The sequence below is a fragment of the Lepidochelys kempii genome, chromosome 8, assembly GCF_965140265.1.
Source record: "Lepidochelys kempii isolate rLepKem1 chromosome 8, rLepKem1.hap2, whole genome shotgun sequence".
Classification (NCBI taxonomy): domain Eukaryota; kingdom Metazoa; phylum Chordata; order Testudines; family Cheloniidae; genus Lepidochelys; species Lepidochelys kempii.
In genome coordinates this window covers 105,625,052-105,642,116 of record NC_133263.1, presented here as the reverse complement: position 1 = coordinate 105,642,116, position 17,065 = coordinate 105,625,052, and the positions used below count along the sequence as shown (strand labels likewise).

At 45.0% G+C, this 17,065-nt stretch overlaps 1 protein-coding gene and 1 non-coding gene across 9 annotated transcripts in view; both read right to left on the bottom strand.

Annotated features, from left to right (window-relative positions):
• Nucleotides 1-17,065, bottom strand: part of KIF2C (kinesin family member 2C) — a 69,114-nt gene that overhangs the window by 38,475 nt on the left and 13,574 nt on the right. For 2 of the 8 annotated variants that reach the window (XM_073357925.1, XM_073357924.1), the window contains exons 1-5: nucleotides 10,442-10,636; nucleotides 7,056-7,150; nucleotides 4,341-4,448; nucleotides 3,976-4,024; nucleotides 223-345 (exon numbers count right to left, since the gene is read on the bottom strand). In XM_073357925.1, coding sequence (XP_073214026.1) covers nucleotides 223-345; nucleotides 3,976-4,024; nucleotides 4,341-4,448; nucleotides 7,056-7,150; nucleotides 10,442-10,505 — 439 coding nt within the window. In that variant the 5' untranslated portion in view covers nucleotides 10,506-10,636. Of the gene's footprint in view, nucleotides 1-222; nucleotides 346-3,975; nucleotides 4,025-4,340; nucleotides 4,449-4,990; nucleotides 5,010-5,502; nucleotides 6,470-6,809; nucleotides 6,836-7,055; nucleotides 7,151-7,571; nucleotides 7,727-10,041; nucleotides 10,065-10,441; nucleotides 10,637-17,065 lie in introns of those variants that run through there. The other 6 variants (XM_073357930.1, XM_073357928.1, XM_073357929.1 and 3 more) reach the window with 6 other exon arrangements.
• Nucleotides 16,248-16,410, bottom strand: LOC140916660 (U1 spliceosomal RNA). The gene has a single exon (XR_012160577.1). It is a non-coding gene; the product is annotated as a U1 spliceosomal RNA (small nuclear RNA).

Below are 17,065 nucleotides of genomic sequence, written 5' to 3'. Positions count from 1 at the left end.
AGAATTTCTGGTTATTGGAAATCCCTCTTAATTAGAAGCCCTATGTAAAATGCATGATCATGGACCTATTGTGGTCTCTTCTCTTCTCTGTTTAAAAGGGGAAGAGATTTTGGTCAGTTCTTTCTGCTTTTACAGTTTGCACACCCATGAGATAAGCATTTTGAAACACATAAGACATTCAGTTCAGTTTAATCACATTTTACTGGGCTTGTCTCCACTCACCAGGCACTGTTGAATGGTTTCTTGTTTGTGTAGAAGTGGAGGGATCCACCTCCATCTCATTATCTTGGAGGCTGCCCTGGGATTCTGTGATAACAGACATCCTGGTAGAACGGCTACGTAATACTTAGGAAATAAAGAATTCAAGGTCAGTATTGAGCACTGACAACAGCAGGCCAGTTTCTTCAAAAAAGATCAGTATGCTCATGAAAGTAAAGAACAATAAGGAAAGCAGCCTGGTTAAAGAGATACCATTCACAGCAGGCTCTCGGACCCTTTCGAGAAGTTTAGGGTGAGGCAGGGTGCTAGAAAGTCACCTGTTTGGTGAAGAGAGTGTTCTTGAAAAAATGCCACTAGTGGAAGATAAATAATTAACTCCAGATTTGCAGTTCCAATGGGTTCCTTTTCCTATTCCACTTTAATTAAAAAGAAAATTAGGATTCATTAATTTATGCTGAGGTTTCTGAACTACCATTCTTGAAAGGGATCAGAAGGCTCATCTTCACACTCCTGGTCACTGGATCAATCAATCTTGATGAAGGTGTTATAAATCCAGTGACTATTTGACAGGAATTTATCTGTCTTAGTCCACACATCACAAAATTAGCACCTCGGTTAAAGTCTCTGTGGAGACTTCCAAAGACAGCATACACATGGAGACAGCTTCTTTGTCATCACAGTCTCTCCATGTGAGGGTTGAGGAGGTATCATGCATCACCATGGCACCTAAGTACAGTTAGAGCTAGTGTGGAAACTTCCACCAATGCTAAATTCACTTAAAAGCTATGATTACAGCATCTGACTAATAAAAGCTGCACTATCTCAAGATTTACCATGCAAGCTGCAAGGGAATTAATGTCTTAGCAGTCACACATTTAAATCTCTATTACTTTAAAATAGTTCTAGCTTCTTACCTGGAAATTCTTTTAGAGCTTTTATGCCAAGGCTATATCACCCATTCAAATAGTTTAAAATAGACCTTTTTTGTGAAGAAAGCAAATCTTACATGAAAAATTTAGAGTGCAGTATAAAAATTGGATCTATCATCCCCTCTAACAATTGTAGGAATTTATCCAGAATAGAGCAATGAGTATTCTCATGTGAAGACAAGATTTCTATTGCACACCAAATGTTTATTAGAATAGTGGATAAACCCTGTGCACAGGAATTGTAATTGTGCCCATGAAGCTCAGTGCAGATCACACCAGAATTCTTTACCTGGTTGCTGCTGCTCGGGCGCAGAGACATTAGGGGTCACCGTTGCCACTTTAGGAACAAAAAAGAATTGTACTTCCATTATGCTTGGAGATGGAATTAAATGCTGTGTCCTTTGTGAAGTGTAACAATTTCCAAACCGGAGCTCACCAGAAACACTCTCAGTGTCTCCAGCACTCTGGTCACTTCATTACAGAAAGAAATGGCATGCGGTATCGTGACACCACTGCTCCCTTACAGGACAGAATACCAAATTCAGAAGACTGGCAAGATTAGTTTAGGCAGAACCAGTTTTACAATTAACTTTTTTTCAAAGTTACCATTTATTTTAGCTTCCCTCAGGAGCTGATGCAGTAGTACACGTTACACACTGATGGGGACTTTGCTTCCTTTTATGTGCTCAGCCAAAGAGGTTTGCAGGACCTGAAAGTGTTGAGCTTTCTAATCAGTTTAATGCAGGGCTCAAAATAGGAGGATATTGGTCCCTGCTACTGTAGCATAGATGTTTTGCAAAAGAGAACACACACTACTTTGCTTTCTTGCTGGATTCAGAACTGGTCTTTCTTTATGCACCAGGACAGTGGTTCTCAACCTTTCCAGACTACTATAACCCTTTCAGAAGTCTGATTTGTCCTACGTACCCCTCCAAGTTTCACCTCACTTAAAACACTACTTGCTTACAAAAATCAGACAAAAATACAAAAAAGTATCACAGCACACTATTGCTGAAAAATTGCTTGTTCTCATTTTTATCATATTTATAAAATAAATCAAATGAAATATAAATATCATATTTACATTTCAGCATCTAGTATATAGAGGAATATAAATAAGTCAGTGTCTGTATGAAATTTTAGTTTGTACTGACTTCACTAGTGCTTTTTTTTAATGTAGCCTGTTGTAAAACTAGGCAAATATCTAGATGAGTGGATGTACCCCTGGAAGAGCTCTAAGTACATGGTTGAGAACCACTGCACTAAAACACTGGGACAATAGCCAGGCAACATGCACTGCAAATTTTCACTTATATTGTATGCGTCAGAGTACCTCTAGGGAGGGCACTGCCCATCTGTCAGTAACTGGCTGGGTTAAGAGCACTTGATTGGTCAGCTAGCCATTCACTTCCAGGGAGTGACCAGCCTAGAGGCAATAACTCCTAGTACAATTTCCAGTCTACCCGTTTTATGGAGAGTTCCCTGGATTAGTGACAGTTTGGGATGCCTGGGTTCCTGTCAGATCTGCCACTCCCTGCAACAAGATTTGTATTGCCTTCCATCTCCAAGGTCACACAGAGAGCCAAGAGAGAGAGCTCAGAAAGCCAGTAGCAGCTGGGGTGAAAGCCTCCTGTTCCAAAGCTTAGCACTCCTGTACTGGACAGGACAAATGGTAGCAAGCAAGAGGCTTGCTGCACTTTTGGAGGGAAGGAAGGCAGAGCCAACATGGCAGGGGGCAAGGAGAACATAGCTAGCATAGGATGCTAATTCGTAACTTAGAATTCTATGGAAAGCTAGTCACACTTGTGACCACTGTTCCCTCTAAGCTGTGCGCGTGCACACAGATCCTAAACTCCATGTACACGGCAAAACACACACACAAATTTGCACAGAAGAAATTTTTTTCACACACGGCCTGTCAAAAATTAGAGGGAACATTGCTTGTGACCACGAGCACTGAGGTGGCAAACTGTACACACTTTAGTAATCTTTCCTCCCCAAACTAACAAAAAGCCCCAAGAAATAAATTAGTCAACTAAAATCTGAAAGTTAAAGTTAGATATGGGAAGGGAACTACACCGGACCGTCGCTAGAATGCGGGATTTGGGATCCATGTGTGGTACCGCGTTATAGCGGGGATTGTGTTAAAACGAATTGCAATTAAAGTAATTAAATTTGGGATCCATGGCTGCGACTGTATTATGTGTGAATTCGCGCTATATAGATGCTCGTGCTAGCGAGGGTCTGGTGTATTTCCCAGCTAGCCCCATACCTTCCAGCCCAGGAAGAATAACCTCTTATGGACCCCACTTTCCCTTGCAACATGCCAATCCTCAACTAGCTTTGTTCAAAACATTTTATTCTGTTGACACAAGAACCATTGACCCTATTCCGGAGCCTCTCTACGCACTCACTTTCCAATGGATTATGGAATTTGCAAAGTAGAATTTACTAGTATTAGCTGTAGTAAGAATTCCCCTGAAGCCTGTAGAACTATACAACTTGGAAGAGGGAAAAAGAAAAACACTGTTGTGATAAAAGGCAAATTACAATTACCAGCTTGCCAGCTCATAGATGCACAAAAGCAGCCTGCTGGCAGTAGGCCTGTATTAGGGTACCCAAGGTAGGAACCCTCCAAGACCCAGAAAAGCCTCAGAATGCCTTAGAACTAATGATTTAAAACTCAGATTTCAATAAGGAACCAGCATAAAGTACAATTGCTTAACTAATACATTTTGTAGTGTTGTGTTGCCTAAATTAGAGTAAATCTCCAGCATAATTTATTTTTGTCTTATGACTATAGACAAGAATTAAGAGTCATTTTTACCTTCTCTTGGAGCAGGAATTTTTGAAAGCGTTGTTCTACGTTTTTGTTTCTAGAAAGAGGTAAAAAGCCACTATAGTAAGTATCTGAAGCATCTACCATGCTTTTTGCATTATACAATTAAGATATGGTAACAAATACAAGGATGTGCCTGTTCTTTTATAGAAAGCAGTACAGGAAGCCCCAAAAAAATCCATATGGAACAAAACATGCATACCCAGAGACCTCAAAGTTTAAAATGGAAAGTAAGTGAAAGAATCAAAGCAAAGCAGTTTTAAAAATAATCTGTACTTATTTAATGTTCTGACATGCTGCGGTTTGAATTTTAGTACCATAACAAGAGTCTGAAGAGTTTAAGGATTACATACCGGTATAGTTACATTCTCCTGCAGAGGCAGGTTCTCTTTCACATCAGAAGCAGAAGGAATTTCTTCTAAAATCTCTGGATTTATTGTTACCACATCTTCAATCTCAATCTACAAAGGCAAAGACAAGATTTACATAGAACAGAAATTGTCTACTAACTCCAATGTAAGACAAATAGCTTGACATAAACCTTAAATAAAGACAACCAAATATAAGCCATTCATTTGTTTGATGTGGAAAATTAGGGTTGTCTTGATTAGTAATGTAGTATTTTAAATTCCACTTGAGCAGTCTAATCGGACTATAATAGAAATCTGCTAGCGAGACCATCTACCAGCGTCTGCCAACCACCACTCAGTTTCGCAGGAGCCATTGGGCACTTCTGAAAACACTAGCAAAGCACATTTGTCACCGTTTTAATCTCTTGGGGCTAATCTTAGTAAAGCTCTCAATCACTTCATGATTTCTGCTCTAGGAGAGCATTACGAGTTTACAATATAGTTGTGCTTGTTGAAATAATTATATTAAAAAGCTACTCACACGGAGGTAAATGAAGCATTCAACATTTAAACCAAAACAATTAAATTCATCTGCATTTTCCCCATATTCACCCTCCTGCTATTTGCAAGTGGGAGTAAATAAGTGATTTCACCTCAACCGCCAAACTCCTGCTTTACCCTGTAGTGAAGTCATAATCCTTTATCTACAACATTCTGCAGCTCTGGAAAAAGTGTGATGTCACAAGTGTCTGTGGGAGAGGAGGGGGGCAGTGAGGAGTTGGGCTGTGAAGGAGAAAACTTAGGCACAAACTGAGTCTCTCCCCCTTATTTTTACTGGGTAAAGATAACCTTATAAAACACTGAGTTTGTATGCCACATAGTTGTATAATTATCACTTCATCCTCCACCGAAACTAAGCTGCCTTTGATATTGAAATAGTACCTATTCTGCACAAGTAAGTTTATATATTAAATATTAACCTTTTAGAGGCTTTAAGTGAAAACAACTATGTCATTTAATCCTCTGTAAAATGAGCAAATACACAATATTAACTGTTCTCATACAAAAGAGAAAGTATTCACCAGATTTTTAAAAAACAGATTTCTAGATATGTGATTGTCTCCAAGTATTATGGAAACCCAGGACAATCATCAAGTTTACTCACTTCTAAGACAGACCTTGGTAAATGCCAGTCCCTCCAACTCACCTGGGCTCTGACAGTCATGGTTTCTTCCCATTACGATAGCAGATCACTTTGGAGGTTCTGCAAGTCAAAAAACCTAGGCCCCCATGATACCTGTGCAACCTCATTGATCTTATGCTCATGGGTTTGCACTGGTAGAGTTCAAACTAATTTGCCTGCAAAACATCTATTAATGGTGATTATGCATGACATAGCATACCCAGCTTCAATGTCAGAGCGCCACCTCATCTTTCAAATCTTTCTCTACCTGCCGGTACATATTTAGACTTCTGACTAGCCTAGATCTGATAAGAGTTTCAAGTCTCAGACAATGCAATTAGTAGTTGGACTCTGGCCCAAACCTCACGGCTAATTCCCCATCTGTTGCAAAGACATCTGGGATCTCGTGAGCAAGCTCCTCAGTACAAACATCCACTAAGTTTCAGGAAAAGCAAAAGTTTCCCTGAGTGAAAATAAAATAAGCAGAACTAAAAAAAGGAATGTGGTAAATTGTGCAAGCTGGGAGGAGATTTACAAAGTCAGATTCCAAAACAAACGGGAAACAAGGAAAACCCTTTTCTACAGCCAATGGAGCGGGAAGATGTCCGGCAGAATATTAGAAATACCTCCAGTTCTTTCTCAGCTTGTCTGTCAAAGACAATGGAGATATTCTAAGTATGGTTTTAATGCATAAGTGGGTAGGGGATGTCCAAAGTATCCAACTAATCTCACATTTTGCCATATGTTAGGAAATTCTTCCAGAAAATTTTTGAGAGATCATTAAAGGTGCTGAACACCAATAGAGAGCTGCCAAGGTTGAGTAAGTCAGGCCTTTGTTAAGAGCATGACAGTACGACACTAATGAAGAAGTCATAACTCATCACTTATGAGTCGTAAAACAAATGTATGTATATAAATACATATGCATTTAGTTTTATTCTGAATCAACTATTCTTACTAGAAAAAAAATAAAAAAACATTGCCCTCAGAGGCAGTGTATGTCAGCAATACTATTGCAATTATTATTTGTGATTAGTTTGAGGTTAGGAAAACTGTGAAAACCCCTTATCGCTTATTTCTGTAAACTAGACCACTGTATTCCAACTAAAGAGCCAAAGTCAAACACGGCCCAAAATTAAGGATTTGTAAAAACAGACTTAGTTTTTGTAAGGCCAATAAAATCTTACATTACGTTCCAAAGAAAATTAACAGATAAACCTTCATCTGCAGCATTTCCAAACCAAATATTACAACTTTTATGCATTTGAATCTGAAGAGTTAGAACATACCACAAACAAAAAGTGAACTGCCCAAGCTGTTCTCCTTGTCCTAGGTGAAAGAAATATTATATTTTTAACCCTCAGTTTAATGAGCCATGGAATTCTATGAAACACATGTAAGAAAACTGGCTTTAAGCCCAAAGGATCTTTATTTAAGAGAGTCATGGATTTCAGCCCCATGCTTTATAACTATGCAATTCAAAGATGCTGCTTTACTCCAGATAGAGTGAGCCTGGGGACACCTCTCACACTCACCTCTTTTCCTTTGGTTGATTCCCCTTCGGACCATTCTACCGAGACAGACAGCCTTTCAACATTTACAGTCTTTATAATTGCACTGTGAATTAAGCCTAAGGATTAAAGATAAATTCACATTTCATCAAGTCATTCAACACAACACAATTAACTTTTGCTGAAGAGAACAAATCCTCATATTCATCTCTGTAATACCAATTCAAGATTGGAAGAATAGCTTTTCAGAGAGAAATTTGCCAGTATTCTGTATCCAAAGCTATGAGCCATTGTTAAAATCTGGGAATGGCCTTCATACTATAAATATTGGATAAACATTCAAGACACAAAAAAGCAATGAAGCTGTTAACTCTGCTGTCAGCCAACAATTTCCTAAGAGTACCAACACCCTTGAGGGCCCAGCTGCCCAAAGGAAATTAATGCCCCAGCAAAGGGACAATAGCAGCTTAAAGACCACATCCCTGCCAGAAAAGGTGTTATGTGCTATAGAGCCCGAACACTGAAAGACTTCTGGCTTACTTAGCTTATTTTGGCAGCACTTAGTAGGTGTTTTCCCATTTATACGGGGTTTTCCTACACAGCAACCAGGGGAAAGAATTTTTTTTTTTTTTAAAGTGGAAAAAACAGTCCCATAAAAAAGAAAACACACACACAAAGATAGCCTGGGGGAGTTCAAGGGTCTGTTTAGAACCAGAAACCACTTTTTAAATAGCACTGAAGTCTACTAAACAACATGTTTACAGCATCCTTTCATTTTCAATGTCCTTTGGAAAGGACAGAGTCTCATATATGCCTTGTGTCATTGGAAAGATTTCATCAATAACGGAAAGGAAAAAAAGCCAAGTCTGTAAGAAGACCAGTCCCCTAGGGGATCACAAGCAGTGAGTCCAACAGAGGCAACCAAAGGCAAGAGTGAGAATATAAGAATAACCATACTGGGTCAGACCAATGATCCATGTAGCCCAGTATCCGGTCTTCCAATACTGGCCAGTATCAGATGCCTCAGAGGGAAAAAGCACACATTGGGGGAAGGGGGTGTGCACACATCCATAGTGAATATGACAGCCCCATTTGAGCATGGAGCTCTTACAGTTTCACTGCATACCCAGTGATGACAGGACAGGGGAGAAAGGGACTTGTCCCAGCTGCAACCCAGAGGTCCAAGGTGGATGGGGGCTCTCCTCCTGAGCCCTCACCCCCAATAGAGAGGCTGCTTCCCAGAGGTGGGGAGTGCTGAGGAATGGTAGAAGGAGAAACAGCGGAATAAAGACAATGGACTTCAAGAAGGCAGACTTTAGCAAACTCCGAGAACTAGTATGTAAGGTCCCATGGGAAGCCAATCTTAGGAGAAAAAAGCTCAGGAGAGTTGGCAGTTTTAAATAGACATTATTAAGGACACAAAAACAAACTGTCTGAATGCATTGGAAAGACAGGAAGTGTGATAGATTGGCATTAATGGTCTGAAACGCAAAGAGTCAAAGGTAGAAGAAAGTAGTAAGGATGTAAATATCAGTTAAAAAAGTTAACCGGTTAAACGATTTAAATGATTTTGTTTAACTGGTTAACCGCTAACTGTGGTAGTTGTGGGGAAACAGTGGGGGCTGAGGCCAATCCAGCCAGGGCCAGGCTCCTCCCCCGGCTGAGCCTGAGGGACCCCAGCAGAAGCAGCACAGCTGTGGTTGGGGCCGCTCCCTCTGACCCCACATGGGGCCACCAGAGTTAACGGATAACCAGTTAACCTTTTACATCCCTAGAAAGGAGATCAAATTTCAAAGGATTAATATAAAACAAAACAAAAAGCACAAGCATGAAGGGACAAAGTTAGAAAAGACAGGGCACAAAAATGAGATTAAACTAGCTAGGGACATACAGGGTGACAAGAAAACATTTTACAAATAAGCTAGAAGCAAGATACCAAGGCCAGAGTAGGCCCGTTACGCAATAAGGAAGGAAAGACGACAACAACAGAAAATGCAGCAATGACCAAATTATTAAATGTCTTTTTTGTTTCAGTCTTCACCAGAAAGATTAGCAGTGATCGTACGACTAACATAGTGAACATTAGTGTACATGGATTAGGAGCGAAGATTAAAATAGGTGAAGAACATGTTAAGAATTAAGGTATGTCTACACTTAAAATGCTACCGCATAGACACTACCTATGGCAACAGGAGGATTCTCCTGTTGACATAGGTAATCTACCTCTCCGAGAGGCAGTAGCTACGGCAACAGAAGAATTCTTCAGTTGACCTAGCGCCATCTACAACAGGACTTTGGTTGGTGTAACTATGCTGCTCAGGGGTGTGGATTTTTCACACCCCATAGAGATGTAGTTACTCTGACCTAGTTTTCTATTCTAGACCAGGCCTTACTTAGACAAGTTAGATATCTTCAAGTCAGCGGGCCCTGACAAAATACACCCTAGAATATTTTAAGGAACTGGCTGAAAAGATCCCTGAGCCATTAACAATTATCTTTGAGAATTTGTGGAGGAAGAGAGAGATCCCAAAGCTCTGGAAAAGGGCAAATATAGTACCCATCTATAAAAAGAGGACTTAGATCAGTCATCTTAACTTCGGTACCTGGAAAGAAAATGGAGCAAACAATGAATTTGTGAGCAGCTAGAAGATAAGGTAATAAGTAACAGTCAGTACAGATTTGGCAAGAAAAAAAAAATCAAGTCAAACCAAGCGAATATCCTCCTTTAGGAGAGTAACAAGCCTTGTGGATAGGAGGAAGCAGTAGACAGGATCTCTCTCAACTTTAGTACGGCTTTTGATACCGTCTTATGTGACCGTCTCCTAAGCAAACTGGGGAAATAGATCCCAGATGAACCTAGGGCAAGGCTGGAAAACCACCCTCATGGGTCGTCCTCTAGCGACCAGTGGTTCCCAGTCAGGCCCCTGGAGCGGGGACCTGGCCCGGGGCCGGCTCGAGTGCCAACTTTCAGCGAGGACTTGGGGAGCAGCCCAGAGTGCACCCCCGTTACCGAGCTCGCAGAGGACACCCGGCGGGGCGGGGCTGCAAAGGCTTTTGGGAGGCCAGGGTTAGAAGTCAGCAGCAGGAGCTGGGCAAGCGGGAGAGAGGGGCTGGAAGCCAAGACGGCTGCAGGCAAAGCCCCGCGCCCAGGGAGAAGGCCGAGGGCGCAACGACGGAACGGGACAGGCCCTGCCCGGGACGGAGCACCGGGGACAGGGACCCGGGGGAAGCGCGGATCACAAAGCAAACGGGAGGCAGCGATGTAACGGTGCTGCAAGGACCCAGCCCGCCCCCGCCCGCTGAGCGGGCCCCTCCACCCAGCGGGCGGTACGGAAGGCGGCGGGGGTCAATCCTGTCAGAGAACCCCCCCCCCCTCCCGCCACACGCGCGCGCGCTGCCCCCGCACTCACCGTTGCTCCGCTGAATCTTAATAAGCCGGCCGGGCTGGAGGCGGCTGCAGACCGCGGAGTCCATAGCGCCGGGGGGGTCCTCGGGGCCGCTGGACCAAGGGGAGGCACGAAGGGCTCCGTGGGCCCAGCGGTACCGCGTCCAATCAGCAGCTGGGCACGGCGGGCCCCCCGCAACCGCCGCCGATTTAAACTCCGCGCGCCGGCGTGCCGCAGTGCCTACCGGGAAACGCGGCCTCGGAACCACAAGCCCCAGCATGCTGTGCGTGTACAGGGAACTCCATCTCCCAGCATGCCGAAGGGGCGCCGGGCCGGTGCACCTATTGGGAACTACAACTCCCAGCATGCCGCGGGCCCGTCACTCAGAGCGGTGCGGGGCCTCCACGCGCGGTGCGCCCTGGGAGATGTAGTCCTTCTAGGGCGGCGCGGTCTACCTGCCCAGCTACACGTGGTGCTGACAGCCCTGGCAGGGTTTCCCCCTCTGTCCGGGCCCCGGGCCTGCAGGCGAGGGGCAACCGGGGAGGGATGGGGAAATAAGGCCCTGACCCTGCCTGTAGGACCCAAATAATCAGGGATAATGGAAAAGAGGGGACAGTGATTCCCACTGCAGAGAACCCCTCCCCCACTCAGCATGTGCCCCCGTGAGTCACTGGCCACCCCACTTCCACCCCCAGCCTGGACTCGTTGCTGTCTCCTGGAGCAGGGGGGTCACATTACAAACACCTTCGTGTATTTACAGTGAAAGCTGGAAAGCGGTGTCTTTCCCTGTGTCGCGTGCCAGCAGCTGGTTGGGTTCGGCCTGGCCAAGGGGAAGGTCGCCGGCAGGGTGCCCTTGCAGCCGTCAGCCTCTGCACGGGGCTGAACTGCATCCCCACGTTGTGGGTGTGGTGTAGAACAGGGCCCCTGCGCTTCAGGCATTTCGGGCTGTGAAATTAACTTCCAGAGAGCAAGAGGCATTTCAGAATGACGCTCCCAGCACTACTGTATGCAGTGTTATTGTGGCCCTGTTCGTCCCAGAATATTAGAGAGGCAAGAGGGTGAGGTCATATCTTTTGTTGGACCAACTTCTTCTGGTGAGAGAGACGAGTTTTGGAGCTTCTTCCCTCCAGCCAGGCGGTGTAGCAATCAGGCAGCCTACTATAAGCCAGCTGCGTACATGAAGTTGCCCAGAGACTTGCTCTGCTGCTGGCCTTGATTTCTGACACACTTGATTTCTCTTAGGACTCCCCATGTCTCCCTTTCACCCCTGCATCAGCTGGAGGAATCCTCCTGGTAAATAGCAAGGCTGCATATCTTTGTGGTTTGCCCAGCGCCCTTTTTGAACAAGACTCTGCTATGTCTCTTGTGAAGTGGCCCAAGTGTAATATCCTCCAACATAAGGGCAGCCTGCAGGGGTGTACTGGCAATTACTAACCTCCGCCCTGCAGCCCCTCACCGACCCAACAGCCCCCTCTACCCCCCAAAACCTCCACAGCCACTCACCCACCCCACAGCCAACACTCATCTAAGTACACCATGGCCACCCACCCACCATTTTGACAGGAGTCCTATACAAGGGGAAGTAATTTAGAAAATGTCTTACCACCTGGAAGCGAACCCCAGGGTGGGAAGAGAAGATAGGAATGGCCTTCCAAAATGGTCGGAAAAGAAACATTGTATCATTGTTGGCATGGAGACTAGAACTGGGGACAGTAAGGCCTTGTGTTTTTTCTGGTTTCCTTTAGCACCTTTAACACCACGGCCTGTGCAAAGAGGGAAGTTAGCACCTGCAGAGAGGCTGGAAAAAAAAGACAAGAGAGGAAATGTTCCAGGAACTAGTGACTGCATCCCAACAGAGGGCCTCGAAGGCAGAAGTTTGGAGGGAAGGTTTCCTGGTGCAATCACAAAGCATCAAAGTAGAGTGCATGGCCTTGGAAAGGGACATGATGCAGACTCACACAGCACGGTTGGAGCACCTTTTGTGACAAAGGTCAAGCACTGCTCCCCAACCTTGCAATGTCCAGCAGACTATAGGGAACACACCAGACAGGGACAACCATTTCATTCAAGCTTTACAACTCCTTCCAGAACAATCCACCTACCAGGATGTGGTGACCAGATGTCCTGATTTTATAGGGGCAGTCCTGATATTTGGGCTTTGTCTTATATAGGTACCTATTATCCCCCACCCCCTGTCCCGATTTTTCACCCTTGCTATCTGGTCACCCTACTAATATTGAGAAGGAGAACCCCTTCAAACACATCACCTACAGGAGTTTCTGAGCCTTCAGTTTGGCCATGCCACAGTTCCACTGGCCTCAGGTTTGCACTGTGTTCTTAGTTTACTGTTTCTTTAAATCAAGTAGTTATGTATTCCCTACGTTATTTGTTCATTCAATCAATTTTTTGGGGTAGAACTCAGCTGAAAAAGGTCATTGAGGTACAGCGCAACCCACAAATTATGTAACATCCACCCGTAGTATCAATTCCTAATAAAATCAGCACACAAACAAACACATTTCAGTCATTTCCTTGGCTACAACATATTCATTACCCACAACTATCCCCTGGGCACAGTGCATCCTTGACCCTGGTTCTTTGATCACTTGGGGCTAGATTCACAAAAGGACTTATGCACCAAATCATCACCTTAGGCACCTAAATCCCAGAATCAGGCCCCACTGGGATTCCCAAAACCCCTACTCAGCTGCTGCTGAACTTTGTAGACGTCTAATTTAACTCGGCACCCACAGTTTTGCAGGAAAAGTTCCTTAGGCACCTATGTTGCTGCCTGTACACGAAGCAGCAGAGCCAACCATCCCCAGGGCAGCTGCCGAGAGACCAGAAGCAGCTCCCGCCCAGCACTTCTCCGCACAGCTCACAGCAGAAGGGAGGGCTGGAGCGGGTCTGGGAGCAGGGCACAGACAGGCTTGTGGACTGGGACCTTGCTGAGATTCTCTTCCCTTCTCAGGTTGGGAGTACCAGCTCATCTGCAAACCCACAATGCATTGTGCATTGAAAAGCCTTTCTTTGAGCATTTTGGTGTCCATTGAAAGATGTGCCAATTTCTGTTCAGCTACTCTTCAGGGGATTGGGCTGCACAAAACATGGAGCCCTAAAATGAAATTATTTAGAAGAACCCCTAGTTTCCCCCCAAAAGTCAGCTTACTCTGTGCACAAGTCCTTCCTCCCCTGGTAATCAGGGGTGCTGGTGAAACAATTTTTATAGTAAGGGGTGATGAGAACCATTGAATTGAATTGTAAACCCTGTATATAGTGGAAACCACTGCAATCCAGGGGGTGCTGCACTCCTAGTTCTTCTCCTGCTAGGCCAGGGGCGGCCACCCTGGGGCGGCCACCCTGGGGCTCTGGAGCCATAGGCGGCTCTTCAGAAGTTAACATGCGGCTCCTTGTCTAGGCACCGACTCCGGGGCTGGAGCTACAGGCAACAACTTTCCAATGGGCCAGGGGTGCTCACTGCTCCACCCCTGAACCTTTATGAGTTTATATGTAATTTTTGGACGCCTCATTTCAGTGAGGCAAATTATTGTAAAAAGTAGGTACAATTTTTATTTGATGACTATACAATAATTCATAACAGCCGTGAGTTAAATGGTTGGTTTTTATAAGCCATTGGAACAAATGTTTTTAATTTAACAAATTTGTTAGTTTTTTGGGGATGGGGATTTATGCAAATTCTAAAGAATTAGGGTTTTTTCCCATACAGAAAAGTGAATTTCACTTAAACTTCAAGCTGTTTGTCAGACGTATTGTTTGAAAACTGGTTAGGTCAAAATGAGATTAAAGGTGGGATCAGACGGAAATGCAGCTATCTGACATCTGCGCGCTGCAATTTATGATTGAGAAATTCTTGGGAAACAGCAGTTGTGCTGACTTCACTTTGATGCACTTGAACTGCAGAGGTTGCCATGTCCACCAGAACAGCTCCTGTAACCAAGGACCCCAACATCCCCTGTCCCCCACATTCAGAAAAAAGCAGCTCTTTTCACACTCAGGGGCTATTTGCTCGTGTGGGTGTACAGATTATAAGAACATAAGAACGGCTATACTGGGTCAGACCAAAGGCCATCTAGCCCAGTGTCCTGTCTTCCGACAGCAGCCAATGCCAGGTGCCACAGAGGGAATGAACAGAACAGGGAATCATCAAGTGATCCATCCCGTCGCCCATTCCCAGCTTCTGGCAAACAAAGGCTAGGGACAGCATCCCCCCCCATCCTGGCTACTAGCCATTGATGGACCTATCCTCCATGAATTTATCTAGTTCTTGTTTGAACCCTGTTATAGCCTTGGCCTTCACAACATCCTCTGGCAAAGAGTTCCACAGGCTATTATTTACTGTTTTTATGCTACAAAAATGCTTAATGTAAGAACAAGACTCACAGTGGCTTCTATGGTATCTTACTTGGGGGGATGGCGTTGGATTGTACTTTTTTGTATTTACAGCCTTTTATCAGATTTTTTCCCCTCACACATTGGTAGAAAGAAAATGTTTAAGTCTGTTGAGTCAAGAACCTTGTTTCTTTGTTATGACAAAAAACTGTCAAAATGCTTTTATAGTTAAATATATTTTAAAGGGCAAGTAGATAGCCAGGGGTTCTCAAACTTCATTGCACTATGACCCCCTTCTGACAAGAAAAATTATTATTCAACCCCAGGAGGGGGGACTGAAGACTGAGCACACCTTAGCCCCCACCACCCAAAGCCCAAGCCCTATCACCCCAGGCGGGGCGCCAAAGCTGAAGTTCAAGGGCTGCAGCCCCAGGCAGGGGGCCTGTAACCTGAGCCCTGCCACCCAGGGCTGAAGCCCTCGGGCTTCAAATTCAGCGCCAGGCAGTGCGGCTCAGGCTTCAGCCCAGGACCCCTGCAAGTCTAATGACAGCCCTGGTGACCCCATTAAAACAGGGTTGTGACCCACATTGGGGTCCTGACCCACAGTTTGAGAACCACTGAGATAGACAAACGTCTGTGTATTTAGCAGCCCAAATGGAAGTTGTAATGAGTACGGCCATTTATAAAAACCTGCATTGTTAGACATATTTTAGCAGCATTTTCTAGTATAAAATAAATACAGATTCTCAAACGTCTTCAGAGTTTGGCATCACAGCTCAAGGGATTTAATAACCTGGACTTTACAAAAGGAAACTCCTGGGGAGACAATTAGCAGTTTTCTCACAAATGTTCGAGGGCAAAAACGCCCATTAATGTCACTGAGCTGCTTTTTACAGGGGATTAAATTTTACCTGGTGTAGTGAAGTGAAACAGCAAAAGGAAAGTAACAACCTCTTAGTGCGTAACGCAGCATGGGAATGCCAGTTTTTTATTGTCTGCGGTGCTTAGACATGACAAAGAAAATCCCTCTCTGAATGCAGCTGGTATTTGGGGATTGGAGCTGCTGCTAGGGAACCTGCTACCTTTCCCCCACAAAAACTATCCACCCACTTTGGAACAGGCATAGCTTCGCTACTAGCGGCTGAAAAGCAGCAAGAACTGTGATCACCAGCTATGACAAGTCATTGCCGAGTGTGGAGTTCATGGAATAGTCAGAGGTGGTTGTAAATTGTAACACTGACCGAGAGGGCAATAGCTACTCTACACTGAGCTGACCTGCTTCATTCAGGCTTCAGAATACACTGCCCAAGGAGTAGAATGTGCTATAACAGAAAACATTCTCTTCAGCAACCTGTAGTCATAAAGAAATGGGGAAAACCCCACAGTAACAGGGAAGGAACAGCTTCGGGGGGGGGGTAAGTATAAACACAGATTGCTCCAAACAGCACTCACTGAGATTTTTCTGGTTTTGACCAAACACTAAGGAAGAGTGTGAAGGCAGTCCCCCACTACCACAAATTATACAGTTGAGTTTCCCACATTTGGGGAAATCACAGGGGTCAGCACACCCACAGTGCAATAGATGAGCTTCAAACCAAGAAAACTACCTTGTAGCTCACGAAAGCTCATGCTCAAATAAATTGGTTAGTCTCTAAGGTGCCACAAGTACTCCTTTTCTTTTTGCGAATACAGACTAACACAGCTGTTCCTCTGAAACCTGTCTTCATGATCATGGTATCTCCACTACCACGTAAGTAGGAGCTTTCAATGCCCAACTGCCGCCTGCCCTCGCTCGCCCCACACTCTCAACCCATGGTGGGGCCTGCCACGCCCTGACTGACGGCCCCACCCACACCGGCCCCCACTGCCGCGAGCTGCCCGGACATGGCCGCAGGGCCCCACCCTTCTCCACACCCAGCCCTGGGTGCCAAATTTGGGCCCTGCTCGGCAGCCTGCTCCCACTCCCACAGTGCTCTGCTCGTACAGATATCTGCATACGTGCTCACACAGCTCCGCCCCTCTGGTCAGGCCCCTCCTCCTGCCTGCCTGGGGCCGGGATGCACTCCCCTGGCCAGCCCCGGCTTTTCAGTGCCAAGAGCCCCGCAGCCAGCCTCACCCCCACCAGGTGTCCTGGCCGAAGTGACAAACTGAGAGAAACATTACAGAGGGCACTGAGAGAGGCGGCACTTCAGCAAGATTTAGCTAGTTTATTATAGGATTTAGTTAGTTTATTATAGGATTGGCGACGCACGTTGTCTTCAGTTTGAGATCTGAGGTGCAATTGACCTGGCTGAGTGA